Source organism: Salmo salar, chromosome ssa02 (assembly GCF_905237065.1).
Source record: "Salmo salar chromosome ssa02, Ssal_v3.1, whole genome shotgun sequence".
In the NCBI taxonomy this organism is placed as follows: Eukaryota; Metazoa; Chordata; class Actinopteri; order Salmoniformes; family Salmonidae; genus Salmo; species Salmo salar.
Window position 1 is genome coordinate 28,719,694 of NC_059443.1, and position 26,015 is coordinate 28,745,708.

The following is a 26,015-nucleotide window of genomic DNA, read 5'->3' on the forward strand; positions in this document are numbered from 1 at the left end:
AAGTTAAGGATCCTTGGACTTAACACCTCCCTCTGCAACTGGATCCTGGACTTTCTGACGGGCCGACCCAGGTGGTGAGGGTAGGTAGCAACATATCTGCCACACTGATCCTCAACACTGGAGCTCCACAGGGGTGCGTGCTCAGTCCCCTCCTGTACTCCCTGTTCACCCACGACTGCATGGCCAGGCACGACTCCAACACCATCATTAAGTTTGCAGACGACATAACAGTGGTAGGCCTGATCACAGACAACGACGAGACAGCCTATAGGGAGGCGGTCAGAGACCTGGCAGTGTGGTGCCAGAATAACAACCTATCCCTCAATGTAGCCAAGACTAAGGAGATGATTGTGGACTACAGGAAAAGCAGGACCGAGCACGCCCCCATTCTCATCGACGGGGCTGTAGTGGAGCAGGTTGAGAGCTTCAAGTTCCTCGGTGTCCACATCAACAACAAATTAGAATGGTCCAAACAGCTGCAACATCGAGAGCATCCTGACTGGTTGCATCACTGCCTGGTACCGCAGTTGCTCGGCTTCTGACCGCAAGGCACTACAGAGTGCGTACTGCCCAATACATCACTGGGTTTAAGCTGCCTGCCATCCAGGACCTCTACACCAGGCGGTGTCAGAGGAAGGCCCTAAAAATTGTCAAAGACCCCAGCCATAGATTGTTCTCTCTACTACCGCATGGCAAGCGGTACCGGAGTGCCAAGTCTAGGACAAAAAGTATTCTCAACAGTTTTTTCCCCCAAGCCATAAGACTCCTGAACAGGTAATCAAATGGTTACCCAGACTATTTGCATTGTGTGCCCCCCCTACCCCCCCATACCCTCTTTTTACACTGCTGCTACTCTCTGTTTATCATATATGCATAGTCACTTTAACTATACATTCATGTACATACTACCTCAATTGGGCCGACCAACCAGTGCTCCCGCACATTGGCTAACCGGGCTATCTGCATTGTGTCCCGCCACCCGCCACCCACCAACCCCTCTTTTACGCTACTACTCTCTGTTCATCATATATGCATAGTCACTTTAACCATATCTACATGTACATACTACCTCAATCAGCCTGACTAGCCGGTGTCCGTATGTAGTCTCGCTACTTTTACAGCCTGTCTTTTTACTGTTGTTTTATTTCTTTACCTACCTATTGTTCACCTAACACCTTTTTTTGCACTATTGGTTAGAGCCTGTAAGTAAGCATTTCGGCGCACGTGACAAATAAACTTTGATTTGATTTGACTTGTGGAGGTCTACAATTATTTTTCTGAAGTCTTGGCTGATTTCTTTTGATTTTCCCATGATGTCAAGCAAAGAGGCACTGAGTTTGAAGGTAGGCCTTGAAATACATCCACATGTACACCTCCCATTGACTCAAGTGATGTCAATTAGCCTATCAGAAGCTTCTAAAGACATTACATAATTTTCTGGAATTTTCCAAGCTGTTTAAAGGCACAGTCAACTTAGTGTATGTAAACTTCTGACCCACTGGAATTGTGATACAGTTAATTATAAGTGAAATAACCTGTCTGTAAACAATTGGTGGAGTGCTTGAAAAACGAGTTTTAATGACTCCAACCTAAGTGTTTGTAAACTTCCGACTTCAACTGTATATATGCACATATTATAAAGTATGAAAAGGCTTATTCAGTCACATTTAATTTATCATATCATCATATTTGCATATGTTTTATGATATTGTTATTGTGTACTATTGTGTACTAGATCAATGGGTTGAAACGTGTTTTTTTCTCAGACATAAATAAACAATTCCAGTTGGAAGCCTGGTTTTTAAACGGCATGTACCGCCACTGTCTGAATCCCACTACTGTGTACTCATAACCTTCTCTGACAGTCTAATGTTAATCTCATTTGTGGTAATTGCTCCAGTCATATCTCTTTATCTTCCTTCAGCGGTAGATAACAAAACAATGGCTTTAGGCTTAGTATATAATTTAGTGCGGAATATTAAAGACTGGCACCCTATTCTCTGTCACCATAGGGCCCACATGGGGCTCTGGTCAAAATTGGTGCACTATAGGGTGCCAGTATATCTTGAACTTACGTGACTAGCGTGTAGAGGAAGTTTTCTCCATCTGTTGCTATGGGTACCCGTGGAGAATGATGACCCACTGTTGTATTGATGCGATTGGGTTACTTTCATTTATCCAGCACAGCCATCTAGTGGACTAACTTGAGCATGGCATGCAATCGCTTTACCAACCATTGGACACTGATTCCACACCTCAGTGTATGTGGAAACACAGTAAAGAAATGACCCTAACAGAGGTTGATTTTGGAAAGACCCCTAGGCATGGTATACCAGGGTTGAGATTAATTCCAGTCAATTCAGGAAGTGTAACTGACATACCAATTCTAATTATCTTCTATGCTTTTCAATGAGGAACATCTGGAATTAGAATTTGGCTTACTTTCTGAATTGACTGGAATGAAAATGGAATTGATCCCAACCCTGCTGTATACTGTATGTCTTAATAGGTCATAGGAACAATGCTCTTTATCTCAGTGAGTCCTGGGTGTAAGCTATACCTTAACCTCATAGGGGCCTTTATGTGTTATTAATGTGTTATACTCTGCTCCTGAGGGGGATTTGTTTATTGATTAACTGTGTTTTCTGTAAGGATGTTTGTCTGATCTGAACACTTCTTGCTTTGTGTCTTTGTTTAACCCCTCAGGCACCGGCTGAGTCTAGTAGAATGTGGGGTAACTGAAACCCTGAAACAAATCTCCCCGGCCCCCACCCCAATCCCGCTGCTCACTGTAATAAAATTCTAGTTGTTTCAACTAATTATTATTAAGTAACTTGTTCCACAGCCTTTTTTAATTTACTCAAATTTTTGGTTAAATTTGGCCCAAACTTCTGTCAACCTAAGTTTTTGCTCTGCGTTCCACATTTTATTTTAGTGAAACTTTACAACCAACAAAAAAAGAAACAACCAACAAAAAAAGAAACAACCAACAAACCGTGACAACAGAGGTGCTACATGGACTGACTCAAAATAAGATCCCACAAACAACAGGTGGGAAAAGCCTACCTAAATATGATCCCCAATCAGAGACAACGAGATACCATATCAGGCCAACATAGAAATACAAAACTAGAGTACCCACCCTAGTCACACCCTGACCTAACCAAAATAGAGAATAAAAAGGATCTCTAAGGTCAGGGCGTGACAGTTACAGTGCTTTTGTGTCTCCAGGTAGGCTCACCTCAGAGAGTCTCGACCTCCAACCTCTACACACTGTTTGATCTGACTGTTAGATAACACACACACACACACACATATGCATCTGTCCCGACTTCTGCCGAAGCTGTTTCCTCTCCTTGTTCGGGCGATGTTCGGCGGTCGGCGTCGCCGGTCTTCTAGCCATCATCGATCCACTTTTCATTTTCCATTTGTTTTGTCTTGTCTTCACACACACCTGGTTTCAATTCCATCATTACATGTTGTGTATTTAACCCTCTGTTCCCCCCATGTCCTTGTCCGGAATTGTTTATTGTAGTGCTTGTGCACGTTATGCTGGTGTGTAACGGGTTTTGTTTACCCATTGATTTATTGTTCTGTAACGGTGGTTTTATTTATTAAACTGCGCCGTTATAAATCAGTTTTTGCTCTCCTGCGCCTGACTTCTCTGCCGCCAGTACGCACCCCCTACAGAATCCATGCACTGTCACGTCCTGACCAGTAAAGGGGTCATTTTGTTATTGTAGTTGGTCAGGACGTGGCAGGGGTGTGTTTGTTGTGTGTTGTTGGGTTTTGGGGGTACTGTTCTATGTCATCTATTTCTATGTGGTTATCTAGTTGTTCTATTTCTATGTTCAGGTTTTGGTTTGGCCTTCAATCGGAGGCAGCTGTTTTTCGTTGCCTCTAATTGGAGGCCATATTTAAGTAGGGGTTTTCAGCTTGTGTTTGTGGGTGGTTGTTTCCTTGTATAGTCTGAGCACCTTACGGGACTGTTTTTCATCGTTTGTTTTTGTGTAAGTGTATTTTGGGTTTTTCTTCAATAAAAGGAAGATGAGCATTCACGTACCCGCTGCGTTTTGGTCTACCTTTAACGACGCTTGTGACATGCACACATGCACATACACTCACACAGACATGCACACACTGATGGTGATAGTGGCTGATAGTTCTGCTGAAAATGTATAATATATTCTTGCTCCCTTTGTAAACATGAAGGCTCAATATAAACAAGGTGATGATAGCTATTTATTACCTGTTTTCATTTTTTTGCACACACATTCAGCTTATGATCTGTTTAACATACATGTTTTGAGGAAGTGAACATTTTCCTTTCCCTAGATTCATCCCCCATCTCCTCCTCCCACCTCCCCAATGTTCCCCTCCTCCCCCACCTCTTCTGCCATACTCTCCTTTTTAAATGTTAACACATTGCCCTCTGATTGTGCAGGAGGGACAGATTTGGGCGACGTCATCAGAAAAAACTTTCCCCACATCCTTAAGAGTACCAGACACTTCTTCCTCAGTACTAAAGGAACAATGATATCATATCCTCTACTTTGACCTCTATCAAATTAAAATGATTTCCTCTGTCTGGTTAGATATGATTTTTACTCTGTGTGCTGGGTTGTTGCAGATGCCCCATTCAGTGGTGACCTGTCATTCAGGGCTTTTTTGGGGGGGGGCTTGCCTGTTTTGCATGTTATTTTGGCATTAATACGTGTCACATATCAGTTGGCAAACAATGTAAAAAATAATATATCATTGAGTTAATAAAGCCACATACAAACATTATCTCTTTTTTGTTTTCTTGAGTAAGGCATCTCCAAAATGCAGGTGTTTCAGCCTTGTTCAGCGCTTTCTGTGGTGGTGGGTCACGCCAGCAGAAAATACAGAGCGTTGCGCCGTGATTGGCTCAGTGTTCTGTCACTCATGGGGACACTACGTCACCGCAAAGTCTAAGAGGAGACCTCGGAAATTCAAACCTTTTGGGTGCTGCCATAGAGTTACATTAGAAGTGGCCATCCAAGAAGGCTGAAGGTCATTGGTCACAGATAAAATGACGTCAAATAACATATGTACAGAAGCTTTGATTGGACTGATCATGTCAACATCATACTTTCGAAATCTTAGTTAGCAGTCATGAATCAAGTCGACAATCTACTGGCAAATCCTTTTTAATCCTTGTCATATGAAGAGAAATAATGAAGAGAAATTATAGATTAAACGTATCAGTGCTCATCTGCCATTGGACATAAACATTACACAAAAAGTTGGAAATCGCAAATTCAACGAGTGGTTTGGAAGGAATCAGTGACAGTGTCTGTGTGGTCTCAAATCTGGGATTAAGGGGCTTTTTTCAAGTTTAAAATGATAAACATTCAACATTGGCCATGCTGTCAATGAAGCATGATTTGTCCTGCGCTCAAAACAACTGTTAACTCGGAACTGCAAAACTTGACTTCAGTGAGATCAAAACAACTGGTGAATCGGGAATAAACGAGCTCCAACTTGGAAAATACGTTTTGAGCGTCATCCAACTCGGAATTGTAAATCCGGCCTTCTGATGTTTTGGAAGTACCATAAATCCAGAGAATGCCAGAATTTGATGACAAAATTTGCCCACGAAGGCCCAAAGCTCCACCTTCCTGTTCAAGTGAGCACAGCACAACAAGTTGAGTCCAAAAATGTATTGTATGCTGTTCCATAAATGATATAATATGCCAGGGAGATATGTATACTGTAGCTGAGAAAGTAATACTAAGTGTATGTTGTGTAGTAAGATGTTAGTAGCCCATGTGCCTCACCCAAATAATTTGGTCTATTTATCCCTCTTAATTTCACCTAATGTTCTGACTGAGTGGTGCACATGTAGCCTTCAACCTGTTTTAGAGAAATGTAATCATCGAAAATTGTAAGAGCTTTCATTGTCTGCTTATATGCCCCCTTTATTTATCCTACGATTCAGACTTGGTGTACAGGGAGAACACTGTAAGAACGGCCCATGTTCTGAATTCTATAACTGTACAGTACCAGTCAAAAGTGTGGACACACCTACTTATTCAAGGGTTTTTCTTTATTTGTACTATTTTCTACATTGTAGAAACTATGGAATAACACATATGGAATCATGTAGTAACCAAAAAAGTGCTAAATACATTTTAAATTGTAGATTCTTCAAAAACGCCCTTTGCCTTGATGGCAGCTGTGCACACTCTTGGCATTCTCTCAACCAGCTTAATGAGGAATGCTTTTCCAAAATTCTTGAAGGAGTTCCCACATATGCTGAGCACTCGTTGGCTGCTTTTCCTTCACTGTGCGGTCCAACTCATCCCAAACCATCTCAATTTGGTTGAGGTCAGGTGATTGTGGAGGCCAAGTCATCTGATGCAGCACTCCATCACTCTCCTTCTTGGTCAAATAGCCCTTACACAGCCTGGAGGTGTGTTGGGTCTTTGTCCTGTTGAAAAACAAATGATAGTCCCACTAAGCGCAAACCAGATGGGATGGCGTATCGCTGCAGAATGCTGTGGTGTCCACACTGGTTAAGTGTGCCTTGAATTCTAAATAAATCACAGACAGTGTCACCAGCAAAGCACCCCTACACCATCACACCTCCTCCTCCATGCTTCACGGTGGGACCACACATGCAGAGACCATCCGTTCACCAACTCTGCATCTCACAAAGACATGGCGGTTGGACTCATCAGACCAAAGGTGTCACGACTTCCGCCGAAGTTGGTGCCTCTCCTTGTTCGGGCGGCGTTCGGCGGTCGACGTCACCGGCTTTCTAGCTGCCACCAATCTACTTTTCTTTGTCCATTTGTTTTGTCTTGATTGTACACCCCTGGTTTCCATTACGTTATAATTTATTCCCTATTTAACCCTCTGGTTCCCACATGGTTTTGTGCATGTTTGTTCTTTGTTAAGTGGTCGCTCTTTTGTGTTGAGCTGGATTGTTTTCCCTGTATGGAATTAGTTTGTGATTTATTTTCGAGTAAAGTACATTTTAACTCAGACCTGTGTCCTGCGCCTGACTCCGTCCTACCCGCTGCACACTGACACTTGACAAAAGGACAGATTTCCACCGGTCTAATGTCCTTTGCTCGTGTTTCTTGGCCCAAGCAAGTTTCTTCTTATTATTGGTGTCCTTTAGTAGTGGCTTCTTATCAGCAATATGTCCATGAAGGCCTGATTCACGCAGTCTCCCTTAAACAGTTGATGTTGAGATGTGTCTGTTACTTGAACTCAGTGAAGCATTTATTTGGGCTGCAATCTGAGATGCAGTTACCTCTAATGAGCTTATCCTCTGCAGCAACTCTGGGTAACTCTGGGTCTTCTATTCCTGTGGCAGTCCTCATGAGAGCCAGTTTCATCATAGCGCTTGATGGTTTTTGCGACTGACCTTGAAGAAACTTTAAAAGTTCTTGAAATTTTCCGAATTGACTGACCTTCATGTCTTCAAGTAATGATGGACTGTCATTTCTCTTTGCTTATTTGAGCTGTTCTTGCCATAATATGGGCTTGGTCTTTTACCAAATAGGGCTATCCTTTGTATACCACCCCTACCTTGTCACAACACAACTGATTGGCTCAAGCGCATTAAGAAGGAAAGAAATTCCACAAATTAACTTTTAAGAAGTCACACCTGTTAGTTGAAATGCATTCCAGGTGACTACCTCATGAAGCTTGTTGAGAGAATGCCAAGAGTGTGCAAAGCTGTCATCAAGGCAAAGGGTCGCTACTTTGAAGAATATGAAATATAAAATCTATTTAGATTTGTTTAACACTTTTTTGGTTACTACATGATTCCATATGTGTTATTTCATAGTTTTGATATATTCACTATTATTATACGATATTGAAAATAGTAAAAATTAAGAAAAACCTTTGAGTGGGTGTGTCCAAACTATTGACTGGTACTGTACATTTCACAGTGCTTAACAAATTGTTATATTGACTAACTGACTTCCCTAGTTAAATAAATGTTTTTTAAAAATCTAAAATAAAACCTCTGTCCTAGCTCACTCATTAATGTCTTAATTGAAATTACAGATTGCCTCTTATCCGCATGTCGTCGCCTTGTGCTATAGTTTGTACATCTCAATTGTCATTAGAAACCACATTTGTTTAAGCAAGTCAGCCATATCAGCTATGTTTTATTAAAGGCAGTACATGAGGCTTAATGAACTGTTTCACTGCCAGACAAGGCACCGCTGATAGCCAGGTGTAACAGTGGTAAGATGCTGGGACTGCTGTTGGGACAGCTTTATGTAGGCCCAGAGTTTGTGGGCACCTTTTGTCACCTTTATAGTGTAATTACTGTATTGTTTAGTGTTGTGTAGTGGCTTTGCTGGCATGCATCCCACTTGTTTATTTTTTGCCCCACCAAGATGTACATGCTAAAATCGCCACTGGCTCCATGTACTCACTAATTACATTCAGATAGATCAGGTCATGGTGTTCTCTAGTTGTAGTTCTTACACTGGCCAGCAGGGGAAGGTAGTATGCTAGATTTATCTAAGAACTCTTACAAGTTGTCATTGGATTGCTATGCTTCCCATGAAGCACATGATCTCCATATGTTCCCCAGGTTGTCCTCATTACTCCCACCAATTACTTTATTGTAATAGACTCACAGCACAGTGGAAATATGTCAAGACTGACTTAGACAATCTGGTGCATAACTGGATCTGCTAGATATAACTACAGTACAACAGAGGCTTTTTCATGAAGTCATATATGAGCTTTAAACAATTTCAGAAATAAACACAGCAGCCAGGAGAAATTTGACCCATGCTTGACATTCCAAACAGATCCAGCCCTCAGTCCACAATACCCTCTCAATTATGCAAGATTTGACCTATGGGTTAACAGAGGTTACCTCATTAAAACCATAATAAACAGTTGATGAACAGATCTAGGTCTGTTTCTGATTTACGTCTTTATCTTTGAAGACAGCATGGCCATTCGGATAGAGGGTGGAGGGTGGGGCGAGGAGGGCAGACAGCCAGGACTGTTCTAACGCAGTCAGGGGCGAGGAGGGCGAGGGAAGGCCGAGGAGAGAAGAACAGCCAGGGCTGTTCTGACAGAGGAAGGGGGGGGTGGATCTATACTGTTCTGATCAAACTTCCGTATACAGTATGTCTGAATATATCTATATGGTTCTGATGTGTCTCTGAATAGATCTATATGTATCTGATGTGTCAGAATGGATCTATAGGTTCTGATGTGTCTCTGAATAGATCTATATGGTTCTGATGTGTCTCAGAATGGATCTATATGGTTCTGATGTGTCTCTGAATAGATCTATAGGGTTCTGATGTGTCTCTGAATAGATCTATAGGGTTCTGATGTGTCTCTGAATAGATCTAGGTTTCAGAGCTGGTCATGGGTGCACCTCAGTCACGCTCAAGGTCCTAAACGATATCGTAACCGCCATCGATAAGAAACAATACTGTGCAGCCGTTTTCATTGACCTGGCCAAGGCTTTTGACTCTGTCAATCACCACATCCTCATTGGCAGACTCAATAGCCTTGGTTTCTCAAATGATTGCCTCGCCTGGTTCACCAACTACTTCTCTGAAAGAGTTCAGTGTGTCAAATTGGATGGCCTGTTGTCCAGGCCTCTGGTAGTCTCTATGGGGGTGCCACAGGGTTCAATTCTTGGGCCAACTCTTTTCTCTGTATACATCAATGATGTCGCTCTTGCTGCTGGTGATTCTCTGATCCACCTCTATGTAGACGACACCATTCTGTATACTTCTGGCCCTTCTTTGGACACTGTGTTAACAACCCTCCAGACGAGCTTCAATGCCAGACAACTCTCCTTCCGTGGCCTCCAACTGCCCTTAAATACAAGTAAAACTAAATGCATGCTCTTCAACCGATCGCTGCCTGCACCTGCCCGCCCGTCCAGCATCACTACTCTGGACGGTTCTGACTTAGAATATGTGGACAACTACAAATACCTAGGTGTCTGGTTAGACTGTAAGCTCTCCTTCCAGACTCACATCAAACATCTCCAATCCAAAGTTAAATCTAGAATTGGCTTCCTATTTTGCAACAAAGCATCCTTCAATCATGCTGCCAAACATACCCTCGTAAAACTGACCATCCTATCGATCCTCGACTTTGGCGATGTAATTTACAAAATAGCCTCCAATATCCTACTCAATAAACTGGATGCAGTCTATCACAGTGCCATCCATTTTGTCACCAAAGCCCCATACACTACCCACCACTGCGACCTGTACGCTCTCGTTGGCTGGCCCTCGCTTCATACTCGTGGCCAAACCCACTGGCTCCAGGTCATCTACAAGACCCTGCTAGGTAAAGTCCCCCCTTATCTCCGCTCACTGGTCACCATAGCAGCACCCACCTGTAGCACGCGCTCCAGCAGGTATATCTCTCTGGTCACCCCCAAAGTCAATTCTTCCTTTGGCCATCTCTCCTTCCAGTTCTCTGCTGCCAATGACTGGAACGAACTACAAAAATCTCTGAAACTGGAAACACTTATCTCCCTCACTAGCTTTAAGCACCAGCTGTCAGAGCAGCTCACAGATCACTGCACCTGTACATAGCCCATCTATAATTTAGCCCAAACAACTACCTCTTCCCCTACTGTATTTATTTATTTTGCTCCTTTGCACCCCATTATTTCTATTTCTACTTTGCATTTGTATTTATTTACTTTGCCACCATGGCCTTTTTTGCCTTTATCTCCCTTATCTCACCTCATTTGCTCAAATTGTATATAGACTTATTTTTCTACTGTATTATTGATTGCATGTTTGTTTTACTCCATGTGTAACTCTGTGTTGTTGTATGTGTCGAACTGCTTTGCTTTACCTTGGCCAGGTCGCAATTGTAAATGAGAACTTGTTCTCAACTTGCCTACCTGGTTAAATAAAGGTGAAATAAAATAAAAAATAAATAAATCTATAGGGTTCTGATGTGTCTCTGAATAGATCTATATGGTTCTGATGTGTCTCTGAATAGATCTATAGGGTTCTGATGTGTCTCTGAATAGATCTATAGGGTTTTGATGTGTCTCTGAATAGATCTATAGGGGTTTGATATGTATCTGAATAGATCTATAGGGTTCTGATGTGTCTCTGAATAGATCTATAGGGTTTTGATATGTATCTGAATAGATCTATAGGGTTTTGATATGTATCTGAATAGATATATATGGTTCTGATGTGTCTCTGAATAGATATATATGTATCTGATGTGTCTCAGAATGGATCTATAGGGTTCTGATGAGTCTCTGTATAGATATATAGGGTTCTGATGTGTCTCTGAATAGATCTATAGGGTTCTGATGAGTCTCTGTATAGATATATAGGGTTCTGATATGTATCTGAATAGATATATAGGGTTCTGATGTGTCTCTGAATAGATCTATAGGGTTCTGATGTGTTTCTGAATAGATCTATAGGGTTTTGATGTGTCTCTGAATAGATCTATAGGGGTTTGATATGTATCTGAATAGATCTATAGGGTTCTGATGTGTCTCTGAATAGATCTATAGGGTTTTGATATGTATCTGAATAGATCTATAGGGTTTTGATATGTATCTGAATAGATATATATGGTTCTGATGTGTCTCTGAATAGATATATATGTATCTGATGTGTCTCAGAATGGATCTATAGGGTTCTGATGTGTCTCAGAATGGATCTATAGGGCTCTGATGTGTCTCAGAATGGATCTATGGTGTAGGCCGTCATTGTAAATAGGAATTTGTTCTTAACTGACTTGCTTAGTTAAATAAAGGTTAAATAAAATAAAAATATATAGTTCTGATCAAACTTCCGTATACGGTATGTCTCTGAATAGATCTATATGTGTTCTGATGTGTCTCAGAATGGATCTTTAGGGTTATTTTGTGTCTCAGAATGAATCTATATGCTCTGATGTATGCCTCAGAATGGATCAATATGGATCTGATGTTGTCACATTCGCTGGAATAAATGTCGGACCAAGGCGCAGCGAATGTTGAGTTCCACATTATTTATTAGAAAGTGAAACTTAGCAAAACAAACAATAAACGAACAACGAACCGTGACTGCAGAGATACTACGTGCACTAACTCAAAAAAATATCCCATAACCCACAGGTGGAAAAAATGCTACTTAAGTATGATCCCCAATTAGAGACAATGATAGCCAGCTGCCTCTAATTGGGAATCATACCAAACACCCAAACGTAGAAAAACTAAACTAGAACCCCACATAGAAAATAATAACTAGAAAAAACCCCAGTCACACCCTGACCTACTCTACCATAGAAAATAAGAGCTCTCTATGGTCAGGACATGACAGGTGTATGTCTCAGAATGGATCTATATGGCTCTGATGTATGTCTCAGAATGGATCTATATGGCTCTGATGTATGTCTCAGAATGGATCTATATGGCTCTGATGTATGTCTCAGAATGGATCTATATGGCCCTGATGTATGTCTCAGAATGGATCTATATGTGTCTGATGTATGTCTCAGAATGGATCTATATGGCTCTGATGTATGTCTCAGAATGGCTCTATATGGCCCTGATGTATGTCTCAGAATGGATCTATATGGCTCTGATGCACCTTTACTGCATGTCTCTCAGACAAAACAGCCCTATGGAGATTTTCTGGTGAAACTAGATTGTCTGTATGATTGTCGGTATGCCCATGAACTTTGTCCATGCATAGATGTACTTGAGTACACACTATATTTATAAAGTAACAATATTTAAAGTGATACTGATTTGGATCTCACTATCTAAAACCCAGTAAGAGTTGTTGACTTTGCTACTTTGAGATTCTGAATATCAATGAGCTGATTGTCTGGGTAACTGAGCTCTGGGTGACCTCCCTCCCTCTCGCACTGATCACGACATCACATTGAACATAATGACAGAGGGTTGCCGTGGAAATCCTGCAGCATGACCATCGATTGATCTCCTTCTTCTCTCTCTCTCTATCTCTCTCTCTCTCTCTCTCTCTTTCTCTCTGTTTCTCTCTCTCTCTCTCTCTCTCTCTCTCTCTCTCTCTCTCAATTCAATGCAATTCAAGGGGCTTCATTGGCATGGGAAACATATGTTAACATTGCCAAAGCAAGTGAAGTAGATAATATGCAAAAGTGAAATAAACAATAAAGATAAACACTTTGAAATTTGACATTTGCAACAACATCGAAATTTGACGTTTGAGAAACATGGATGAACGTCTAATTCTGACTGTGAGAGCTAGTTGCAGCATTCCTGGCATGTTCCATAGGTATAAGCTCTCCATTCAAATGTGATTGATTGAATGATGAACACAAGAGTATGTTCAATACCCTGTCTCTAGCATAAGATCATGTAGTCCAATTTCAAACAATTTGAGAAAGAAAAGTACGATGTTTCTATGTCGAGAATGTCTCAAATTATGTCTCATAATATTTATTTTATGAAGTCAAAAGGTAATTTCATAGTTGTGATGTCTTCACTATTATTCTACAATGTATAAAATAGTCAAAATAAAGACAAACCCTTGACTGGTACTGTACATGAGCCAAAACAATTATTTACGTTTTAGCAGACGCTCTTATCCAGCAAATAGGGTTAAGCACATCGACAGATTTTTCACATAGTCGGCTTGGGGATTCGAACCAGGGAAACATATCAGTGTGCTCTCTCTCTCTCTCTCTGTCAGAATTCTCTCCATATTATCAGCAATAGCAGCGTTCAGATAGCAATACAGTCAGTGATATATTTGAATAAAGCAGAGACAATTGGCATATTGCACCATTCTCTATGCATGTAGACACTGGGATTTTAGTTTTCAAAATATGTGCATGCAATAATGTTGATTATGTGTAATGTATTTTTTTTTGTTGAAATGGCTGTGTGTGTACTTAATTGAATAGACCCAAATATGAATCAACAAGAAATATGTGACATCATCATCATCATCATCATTGTGACATCATCAACAAATTGAAACATTGTATAATGTTTTACATGTTCCAGACAATGAATGATAAGCAAAATGTTGTGGAATAGGTTATTTTGATCCTGGATTAACCCTTTGTAGGTTAAATGATAGTCATGTGTTAACTGGGTTACATCTGACCTATTATTCTCGGTGAGTATGGCTGTAGGCCTATGCAATAAATGTCACCAAAAATAATTGAATGTCCTGCATGTGAATGGATTCTTGAAACTGTATTTTACCATTTTATTCCTAGAGGCTATGGTTTATTATGCTCTGTCAGAGGGGCATGAACCATAACTGAGTTTGCAGGTTTGCCTAGATGTATTTGTCGCTCGTTTCCAGCAACAAATGCGTATAATTTACAGGTACTAAAAGTGGACTCAGTCCTTTCCCACTGTCCTTGATCCTATTGCCCAGACTTGCCACTCCTGAATGAGGCTTGCTCTTGTTATTGATGTCGCTTGGCTTGTGCACTGCTGGTGCTGACGTAACCTGACGCACAAAGACAGAGGATCCGCCTCCAAACTCGACTCACTCGGCAACCAAGTCAGTGCTCAGTGCTGTGCGCACGGAGCCCCGTCCCCGCTATTGTCGTTTCTGCTCTGCTGTTTCTCTGTCATCCCCTTCCCTCCATCACTTCCTCCTACATTATAATAGTTTCACTGTGACTGCCTGCGGTCGGCTAACAAGGAAGCGTGGGGAGCGTGGCTCTTCACTTTCGTAGAGAGGGCGTATGGCGGACAGTCATTATTCAGAAAACAACAGCCAAAGCATATTAATCCAAAACAAGCAACCGGGACGAGGAGAAATTCGAACTGCAAAATGGCAACAACCACTTATTCTGGATTATGGTCGTGACATGTTATGAACTCTTCGCAAAGTTTTAATGTCATGCATATTTACTTTGTTTTTAGCGCACCATAAAGACAGCTTTCCAAACCGCTATTTTGTATCGCTGTCAGTTACTTTTATTAATTGAAATTTGAATCACTGTCCTGGACTGCGTGGTCGTGTACTTGTCCTTTGCGTTTTAAATGTGGCACACTCACTGACCGCCGCCGTGCTGCACGAGTCCTTTAATAATTCAGGGTAAATCTGTGGACGTGAGTTGGCACCAGCGACCGACATGGGGGCTAAGCAGAGCAGCCCAGCCGCTAACGGACGGACCAGGGCTTACTCGGGTTCGGATCTACCTTCTAGCACCTCTACTACCAGCAATGGGAACGGTAGGACTGCAGCCATGGCAATGAGCTATCACTCCTACGGCCAGTCGGCTCACGGGGCCTCGGGAACCACAGTGACCTCCAGTCAACACATTGGCCCCAGGACGAGGTCCGTGGGAGGCAGTTCTGGAGGGTCAGGGCCAAGACCCCAGTCAGGCATCAACATCCCCAACAGCAGTGGAGCCTACAGCTCGCAGGAGTCTGGCAGCAGCACCCCGGAGGAGGCCGAGAGGGACAGGTCCAGCGGGGGGCAAGGGGGTCCCCGGTTGTTGATTGGATCATTACCAGCACACCTATCGCCTCACCTTTTTGGAGGTAAGAGACTGGCTGACAATAAGGTAGCAACATGCAGCAAGCAACTTGTGTCTGTGTAATGTTGATTCTCAGTTTTATTCACGGAAATGTCACCTTCTCTGTCTAAATGGGTTTTATACCTATCACTCACCAGTGTGGACCAAATGGGTCCTAACCTCAGTTTTACAGCTACATGCAACTTGGATGACATGTTTGTAGTAATAACTGTATAATAATAGTGTTGTAACAACATTTTAGATTGTTTTATTTATTTATTTATGTATTTATTTCACCTTTATTTAACAAGGTAAGCTAGTTGAGAACAAGTTCTCATTTACAACTGCGACCTGGCCAAGGTAAAGCAAAGCAGTGCGACAGAAACAACAACACAGAGTTACACATAATAAACTAGTGTACAGTCAATAACACAATAGAAAAAAAAGAAAGTCTATATACAGTGTGTGCAAATGGCATGAGGAGGTATGGTAATAAATAGTAGCAAAGTAATTACAATTTAGCAGATTAACACTGGAGTGATAGATGAGCAGATGATGGTGTGGAAGTAGTGATACTGGTGTGCAAAAGAGCAGCAAAGTAAATAAAAACAATATGGGGATGAGGTAGGTAGATTGGGTGGGCTATTTGCAGATGGACTATGTACAGCTGCAGCGATTGGTTAGCTGCTCAGATAGCTGATGTTTAAAGTTAGTGAGGGAAATTTAAGTCTCCAGCTTCAGTGATTTTTGGAATTCGTTCCAGTCACTGGCAGCAGAGAACTGGAAGGAAAGGCGGCCAAAGGGGGTGTTAGCTTTGGGGATGACCAGTGAGATATACCTGCTGGAGCGCGTGCTACGGGTGGGTGTTGTTATCGTGACCAGTGAGCTGAGATAAGGCGGAGCTTTACCTGGCATAGACTTATACATGACCTGGAGCCAGTGGGTCTGGCGACGAATATGTAGCGAGGGCCAGCCGACTAGAGCATACAGGTCGCAGTGGTGGGTAGTATATGGGGCTTTGGTGACAAAACGGATGGCACTGTGATAGACTGCATCCAATTTGCTGAGTAGAGTGTTGGAAGCTATTTTGTAGATGACGTCGCCGAAGTCGAGGATCGGTAGGATAGTCAATTTTACTAGGGTAAGTTTGGCCGCGTGAGTGAAGGAGGTTTTGTTGCGAAATAGAAAGCCGATTGTAGATTTGATTTTGGATTGGAGATGTTTGATATGAGTCTGGAAGGAGAGTTTACAGTCTAGCCAGACACCTAGGTATTTGTAGTTGTCCACGTATTCTACGTCAGAACTGTCCAGAGTAGTGATGCTAGTCGGGCGGGCGGGTGCGGACAGCGAATGGTTGAAAGCATGCATTTGGTTTTGCTAGCGTTTAAGAGCAGTTGGAGGCCACAGAAGGAGAGTTGTATGGCATTGAAGTTCGTTTGGAGGTTAGTTAACACAGTGTCCAAAGATGATCATAGTTTACAGTCATAATGCATAGGCTATGATTCAATAACCCCCGCCTCATCCTCTTCCTCCTCCTTATCTTCCCCGTCTTCATCCTCCTCCTTATCACCATCATTTCCTTTTACAGTGCACACCATAGTAAGGAGTGTTCATTATCATCAGTGAATGTGATACCAAACAGCCTTTTTTTGGAGCAATGGAGAGCATTCATTACATTTTACATTTACATTTTAGTCATTTAGCAGACACTCTTATCCAGAGCGACTTACAGTAGTGAATGCATACATTTAATTTCATTTCATGCATTTTTTTGTACTGGCCCCCCGTGCAACCACAACCCACATCATATCCACTTCAGTATGATACATCCCTGTCAATGATCATCCCACATTTAAAAAAAAAAATGTATTTCACCTTTATTTAACCAGGTAGGCAAGTTGAGAACAAGTTCTCATTTACAACTGCGACCTGACATGACATATAGTTGTCGGGGAGACAGACTACCGTAATTTTCAGACTATAAGCCGCAACTTTTTTCCCACGCTTTGAACCTCGTGGCTTAAACAATGACGCGGCTAATATATGGATTTTTCCCGCTTTCAAAAAAAATAAAATAAAAACCACATTCACTAAAACGGGCCGCATGCGAAGAGCAACTTATGGTCAAGTCTGCCAGTGGGTCCTGACAGCGTGGAGCTGCGTGGAGGCAAATCCACTATCATCAACGGGTTTCGAAAGGCTGGACTGCTGCGTGTTGAAGAGGGCTCAGCGGGGGATTTGCCTCCGGATGAAAGTGACGAGAGCGACAATGAAAATGATCCAATATCGGATGAAGCAATTCTGAGGCTATTCAACTCCGACACCGAAGGAGATGACTTCACTGCACAGGAGGAGGAAGATAGTGACCAATGACTTTCTTGGTAGGCTACTGTTTACTGCTCATTTTTTATTTTTTGTTACAAGCCGTGTTTCGTTAAAGCCTATTTATTTTTGTTACAAGCCGTGTTTCGTTAAAGCCTATTTATTATTGTTACAAGCCGTGTTTCGTTAAAGCCTATTTATTATTGTTACAAGCCGTGTTTCGTTAAAGCCTGTGTAAAGTTCATTTGTTTCAATGTACCGGTAGGCACCTGCGGCTTATTTATGTTCAAAATAATATTTTTTATTAAATTCAGTGGGTGCGGCTTATATTCAGGTGTGCTTAATAGTCCGGAAATTACGGTAGACTAACTCTCACCACCAGTTTCAGCAGACCCTGATGTATCTAACAGAGTGACATTGATATCTGCTTGAAGAAGCAAAGGTATTGTAGTTGGTTAAAAGTTGGTTATAGCCTACTACTGTAGTTATAGAGCAAGCTAATCAGTGATATGAGAATCACTCCGCCTAAATGAGGCTACTGTCTGTGTCCAGTCTAAGGTGAGAGCGCCTAGTCCAGATCAGACCGTCAACTCAGTATCAGCAGGGCTTGGCATGTTTGCCTTTCTCTTCCGACATGCTGTTTGAGGATTAGTTTGGTCTAGGAATTTAACAGATTAGGTCCAGAAAACCACCCAAAAGATTGTGGTTACTTTGCATTGAGCTGCTAAATATGCAGACATGCTGGATAGAGGGAAAAAGAGAGATTACTTTAGAGAAAGTAATTTCACTCTGCTTTCTCCCCATCTCTGAGGGGAATTATCATCATAAAACAGAGAGAAAGGGAGGGAGAAATTACATGGATTATCTGGGTCTGGGGAATATTTGCTCAGCAATTCTCGTGGCTCTGAATGTTCACTTGCCACTGCCACTCTAAATCCATTAGCTGGATTCTCCTTCTTTAACTTTCAGAAAGGGAAGCTTCGACATGCCTCATCTAACATGCCTCAAGTAATGAATCAAGTCCAACACGGGATGTATCACGATAACCACCCTATTCCCTATATAGTGCACTACTTTTGACTATAGGAATAGGTTGCCAGTTGGGACGTACCATGATGTTTGTAAGGTTACATACATGTGATTGTCCTGTGATGGACCATGTTCATGTTTTCTGAGTTGAAGACACAGTTTTGTAAACCATGTTTATTTCAGGCATAGTTCCATGAATCCCATTAGAATGTAGACCTAAACAATCGAGCACCAACCAATTGAACCATTCAATCATCAACTCAACCCATTGAATTTCTCTCCACATTCTGCAGCCCTGCTCATTCAGACGTTGCTTCTCCTCTCCCTTGTGCCTTCTTTGATACACTCACCCTGATCTCAAGCTGCAATTAAATTAAAACTCTAATTGGATTTGTCCTCCACTCACCTCAGCTGCACTGTTCACTCTCAGATTATATACACAGCCTGCAGAAGCCCTGCTATCATTTCATAGGAAACAACTAGGTTCAGACTTCACAGATGTATTCACCTCAGCTACACTCTTCACTCTCATAATAGAATAGACTACCCAGCCTCCAGAATCCCTGATGTCACTTAATAATCTTAATGCACCACAGGCCAGCTATTCACTCTCACACAATATAGCCTACAGACAGTATATGCCTTGGGTATCATGTCTGGTGTAAGTTAATACTTCACACAGCTGGAGCACCTGTGGTGGAAACAGAGCAGCCATGTCGTTGAGTGGTTGAGTTGTTGGTTGCTCAGATGGAATTTCCCGGCAGCTCTTGTGTTCTGTGTTGAGAGGCCTGCCTGTTCTCTGCTGTCAACCTTCTTCCTGCACCCGTGTCGTGGCGTGCCATGTCAGGGTGAGCCTCAACCACATCACCTCCACTCAGATGTAAACACAGTTAGAATTTAGACTCCTGTGTGTCTGAGAGCAGAGGGGCAATATTGTTTTACACACAGACACATGCATATATACACACACACACACATACATGCACACACACACACACACACACACACACACACACACACACACACACACACACACACACACACACACACACACACACACACACACACACACACACACACACACACACACACACACACACACACACACACACACACACACACACACACACACACACACACACACACACACACACACACACACACACACACACACATACACATTATTTTGACTGGCTGGGATCTACTTCTGCTTTTTGAGATTCAACAACAGTGCATTTTCTTTTCTTTATTCGTGTCAATGAGTATTTCATGTTTTATGAGTTGAAGACACAGTTTTGTAAACCATGTTTATTTCAGGCATAGTTCCATGAATGCTATAAGTGTTTATATTTGGTTCTATTGCTCTTTTCACTGGTGTTAGTGAGTGAGAGAATGTTGTTGTCCTTGGAAGGAGAGAGATATATAGGCACAGTGTACCAAGCAGCTTTCTGTCTATGGCTGTTTGAACACGTCTCTCTCACCCCCCGCTCTCTCCCTCTCTCCCTTCATCTCTCTCTCTCTAATGATAATGAAATAATAGTTTAGTGGCTGAGTCAGGGTCATGTTAATACAGTATTATCATGAAAGAAAAACTTGACCCTGTTCATTCCCCGCAAGCACCTTGCAGCCGGGTGAGGTGTGTCTTGGGTACAGGTGTTCTGTAACTGTTTTTAGTTATTTATACAGTTAGTAGGCGGTTTTCCCACTGAAAGCTGCTTGGCGACTCTTCTGTTTAACCTTACCACACATTTTAACTTACCCAGGGGAGCAGTGCTGCTGGTCGTTTCTTTGAATATGCTCTTCTACACCACAGATACACCTACTTTACCTATGACATGGCTGCCAAGAGCAATAATAGATGTGTTTATTTGATTTCTGAAAAGAAGTGAAAGCACAACTTGCCTTGTGAGACTATGCGGGGAGGCAGTTTTGACCACTGAGTAAGAGGGAAGCTTAAAAAGGCACATAAGGCGGAAATAAGACCAGTACACAAGTGTGTGCACGACAGTCACCTGTTTGTGTCTGAAAAGATTGCTCAGTTACTGTAAATGTGTTTGTCTGAAAGCAGGAGGGTCCTAATTCTGGAACAGAGAAAGAACATACAGGAAATATACAATTTTGTCTTTTTTGTTTCTTTTTTTAAAGACTAGCTAGTTGTAATATTGTGTTTATGTCGTCAGGGACAACCTGTAGTACAAAGTGTGTCAGGTGGTGTCATGTATCACATTGTTTAATCAGAGTCACACCTTTCCTGCCCCCACTAAGACGTTCAGGTGCCTGGAGCAGATGAACAGGTCCACACACCTGCTGTAATAAAGGGGTCAACCGTCCGACCTGATCCAACGTCTAGCCCAGACACCCAGAAAGAAAACGTCTGTTTTGAAATATTTCCTTCCCATTTCATCAGATTGAATTCCCAATGTATATATTTGTTCTCTACCTCTTAAAACACAGTGATGTCTGAGTAAATAACATGAATGGTAGGAGGGAAGACAAGCTTCAGAAGACTCAGTAGGCTGTAATTTTAGTGTCCTGCCAATGAAACTCATCTCAGGGGAGTCCTCATGGCGCTACCTACAGTCTTCCTCTGTGTGGTGAATGACTGACTGCTGGGAGACAGACAGTGGTTATTGACAGCTAATAGTAAATAACTTGAAATAGATATTTCATGGAGTAGCAGTTTCATGGAGAAGTTTTGTTTGAAAGCTGGAGACGAGCTGGCTTGATTTACAGGCTGAAACGAAGGAAGATTGTCTCCCTGTGAGTATTCACTAAGATTGCACTACTGAAGGTATAGTGCTATACCACCGTCCTGCAGCGTATTGGCTGGCTGCTGCCAATGGTGTCACACCCTGACCGTAGAGATCCTTATTATTCTCTATGTTTGGTTAGGTCAGGGTGTGACTCGGGTGGGAAAATCTATGTTTTCCGTTTCTTTGTTTTTGGGCCGAGTGTGGTTCCCAATCAGAGGCAGCTGCCTATCGTTGTCTCTGATTGGGAATCATACTTAGGCAGCCTGTTTTCTTCCTGTGTTTGTGGGAGGTTGTTTTCTGTTTAGCCTCTGTTGCCTGACAGAACTGTACGTTTTAGGTTTTTCGCCTTTTGTTGTTATGTTTGAATGTGTTGCGATAATAAAGAATCATGAGCACTTACCACGCTGCGCTTTGGTCCATTTCTCCATTCAACGTCGGCCGTTACAAATGGCCCCCAGCTATAAGCCCAGTCAGATGGAAGAACAGGAGAGCATTAGAGAGAGTTGTCTCCTGGGTGAAATATTCAACTGTAGTTTCCTGTTCCTTCCTCAGTGATGGAAGATCCCTAAGGTGTCAACAAGGCAAGACAAAAGAGTCAGGGAATCCATATTTTCTTGGTGATAGAAGTAGAAAGAATTATAAAATATTTTCAATCTCCAATAAGATTTATTTGGTTGCGTCCCAAATGGCACCCTTTTCGCTATGTAGTGCCCTACTTTTGATGAGAGCCCTATGGTAACAGGGAGCCATTTGGGACGTTGATTTGTCATTGTCTCATAACTGCTTTCTGATGGTGTAAAGTCTAGGCTGGTTGTGTTATGTAAATCCCTGAACTGCCTTGAACGCTGGAGGGCATAATGAACCAGAGGAAAGGTGGGATGAGGAGATGAGCATTGATGGGAGGTCAGCAAAGGTTTAAAGTTCTTATGGCTTGGGGGCAGTATTTCGACGTCTGGATTAGAAGCGTGCCCAAAGTAAACTGCCTGTTAATCAGGCGCAGAAGCTAGGATATGCATATAATTAGATTTGGATAGAAAACACTCTAAAGTTGCCAAAACTGTTAAAATAATGTCTTTGAGTATAACAGAACTAATATGGCAGGTGAAAACCTGAGGAAAATATATCCAGGAAGTGGGATTTTTTTTTGATGTGGGTAGTTTTCAATTGAATGCCTATAGAGTATCTAATGGGTTAGGACCCAGATTGCAGTTCCTATTAGAGTATCTAATGGGTTAACCCATTAGAGTATCTAATGGGTTAGGACCTAGATTGCAGCTTCCACTAGATGTCAACAGTCTTTAGACATTGTTTCAGGCTTATTTTCTGAAAAATGAAGAAGAATGAGACCTTTCTGTCAGTCGACTGTAGAATTATGCAGTGCTGGTTTGCGTGCGTGACCGAGTGTGCGCCCTTCATTGTTTTTCCTTTCTATTGAATACGCTATTGTCCTGTTGAAATATTATTGATTATTTAGACAAAAACAACCTGAGGATTAATTATTAACATCGTTTCACGTTTCGACGAACTTTACTGGTACTATTAGGATGTATTCGTCTGCATGTTTTGATCGCCTTTGAGCCAGTGGATTACTGAACAAAATGCACCAACAAAACTGAGTTTTTGGGATATAAAGAGGGACTTTGTCGAACAAAACAAACATTTATTGTGTAGCTGGGACTCTTGTGACTGCAACCATATGAAGATCTTCAAAGGTAAGTGATCAATTTTATCACTATTTCTGACTTGTAATTCCTTTACTTGGTTGTAAAATGTTTGTATGCTTTTGTAAGCTGGGCGCTGTCCTCAGATAATCGCATGGTATGCTTTCGCCGTAAAGCCTTTTTGAAATCTGACAAAGCGGCTGGATTTACAAGAAGTTCATCGTTAAGCCGATGTATAACACTTGTATTTTTTATGAATGTTTATTATGACTAGTTCTGTATTTTGAATTTGGCGCTCTGTAATTTCACCGGATGTTGTCGAGGTGGGTCGCTAGCGGAACGCCTGCGCCAGAAAGGTTAAAGCTGTCTTGGTCTAAAGTGCTAGTAGCTTTGTGGTCTGTATTGAGCATGTGCTGTTGGTTGCGTGTTTCTGGGTCTGTGTTGGTCTGTTTTGGTCTGTGATTTAGACTGTGTCTTGGTCTGTGCTTTGGTCTATAGTGGTGGTCCAGAAAGCTAGTTTTGACAGCTTCTCATTTTGAAGTTTAGCTCATTTGACAGAGCACACATCTACAAGCTGTAGAAGTTAGCCTATATTAGAAGATAGGCTACATATTTGTTGACTCAGTGAACAACTGGAGCATCTCAATCCATGATCCCTGTCCTCTCAGTTTGGAGCTCCTGGTAATAATCAGTAGTTAAAAGCCTACTAAAGCTCAGCTGCTATCCTCTACTCTTATTCAGACCCCTTGACTTTTTCCACATATTGTTAAGTTACAGCCTTATTCTAAATTTGATTTAAAAAAATAATTCCCTCATCAATCTACACACAAGACCCCATAATGACAAAGCATGAACAGCTTTTTAGAAATATCACATTTACATATGTATTCAGACCGTTTACTCACTGCTTTTTTGAAGCACATTTGGCAGCGAGAACAGCCTCGAGTCTTCTTGGGTATGATGCTACAAACTTGGCACACCTGACTTCCGGCGCCGACAAAGATGGCCGCCTCGCTTCGCATTCCTAGGAAACTATGCAGTATTTTGCTTTTTTATGTGTTATTTCTTACATTGTTACCCCAGGTAATCTTAGTTCCTCCCGACTGTATGTAGTAAAACCTATTGGATATAAGAGCAACGTCAACTCACCAACATTACGACCAGAAATACGAAGCGGATCCTCTGTTTGGCCCACCACCCAGGACAATGGATCGGATCCCAGCCGGCAAGCCAAAACAACGGCGCCGCAGAAGAAGGGGCAGACGGGCACATCGCGCACCGCTCCCGAGCATACTACTCGCCAATGTCCAGTCTCTTGACAACAAGGTAGACGAAATCTGAGCAAGGGTAGCGTTCCAGAGATACATCCGAGACTGTAACGTTCTTTGTTTCACGGAAACATGGCTCACTCGAGACACGCTATCTGAGTCGGTACAGCCACCTGGTTTCTTCACGCATCGCGCCGACCGAAACAAGCATCTCTCTGGTAAGAAGATGGGTGGGGGTGTATGCCTTATGATTAACGAGACGTGGTGTGATCATAACAACATACAGGAACTCTAGTCATTTTGTTCACCTGACTTAGAATTCCTCACTATCAAATGCCGACCGCATTATCTACCAAGAGAATTCTCTTCGATTATAATCACAACGGTGTATACCCCCACCCCCAAGCAGACACATCGACGGCCCTGAAAGAACTTCATTGGACTCTATGTAAACTGGAAACCACATATCCTGAGGCTGCATTTATTGTAGCCGGGGATTTTAACAAGGCTAATCTGAAAACAAGGCTCCCCAAATCCTATCAGCATATCGGTTGTGCTACCAGGGCGGGCAAAACCCTAGACCACTGTTATTCTAACTTCCGCGACGCATATAAGGCCCTCCCCCGCCCTCCCTTTGGAAAAGCTGACCACGACTCCATTTTGTTGCTCCAGCCTATAGACAGAAGCTAAAACAGGAAGCTCCCGCCCTCAGGTTTGTTCAACGCTGGTCCGACAATTCGGATTCCACGCTTCAAGATTGCTTCGATCACGTGGACTGGGATATGTTCCGCATTGCTGCGAACAACAGAGTTCATTAACAAGTGGATCGGTGATGTCGTACCAACAGCGTCTATTAAAACATTCCCCAACCAGAAACCGTGGATTGATGGCAGCATTCGCGCAAAACTGAACGCGCGAACCACTGCTTTTAATCAGGGCATTGTGACCGGAAACATGACCGAATATAAACAGTGTAGCTATTCCCTCCGCAAGGCAATCAAACAAGCTAAGCGTCAGTACAGAGACAAAGTGGAGTTGCAATTCAACGGCTCAGACACGAGAGGTATGTGGCAGGGTCTACAGTCAATCACGGACTACAAAAGAAAAATCAGCCCCGTCGCGGATCACGATGCCTTGCTCCCAGACAGACTAAACAAGTTTTTTGCTCGCTTTGAGGACAATACAGTGCCACTAACACGGCCCGCTACCAAAACCTGCGGGCTCTCCTTCACTGCAGCCAACGTGAGTAAAACATTTAAACGTGTTAACCCTCGCAAGGCTGCAGGCCCAGACGGCATCCTCGGCAGACCAGCTGGCTGGTGTGTTTACAGACATATTCAATCAATCCTTATCCCAGTCTGCTGTCCCCACATGCTTCAAGAGGGCCACCATTGTTCCTGTTCCCAAGAAAGCTAAGGTAACTGAGCTAAATTACTACCGTCCTGTAGCACTCACTTCCGTCATCATGAAGTGCTTTGAGAGACTAGTCAAGGACCATATCACCT

The 26,015-nt window shown here is 42.4% G+C and overlaps 1 protein-coding gene across 2 annotated transcripts in view; it reads left to right on the top strand.

The window, feature by feature from the left end:
* Positions 1-14,434: 14,434 nt before the first annotated feature.
* LOC106579397 (E3 ubiquitin-protein ligase znrf2) overlaps positions 14,435-26,015 on the top strand; it is a 78,651-nt gene continuing 67,070 nt past the window's right edge. Inside the window, exon 1 of one of the 2 annotated variants that reach the window (XM_045701661.1) lies at positions 14,435-15,502. In XM_045701661.1, the coding sequence (XP_045557617.1) occupies positions 15,091-15,502 (412 nt within the window). In that variant the 5' untranslated portion in view covers positions 14,435-15,090. The remainder of the gene's footprint in view (positions 15,503-26,015) is intronic. The other variant, XM_014159250.2, reaches the window with a different exon arrangement.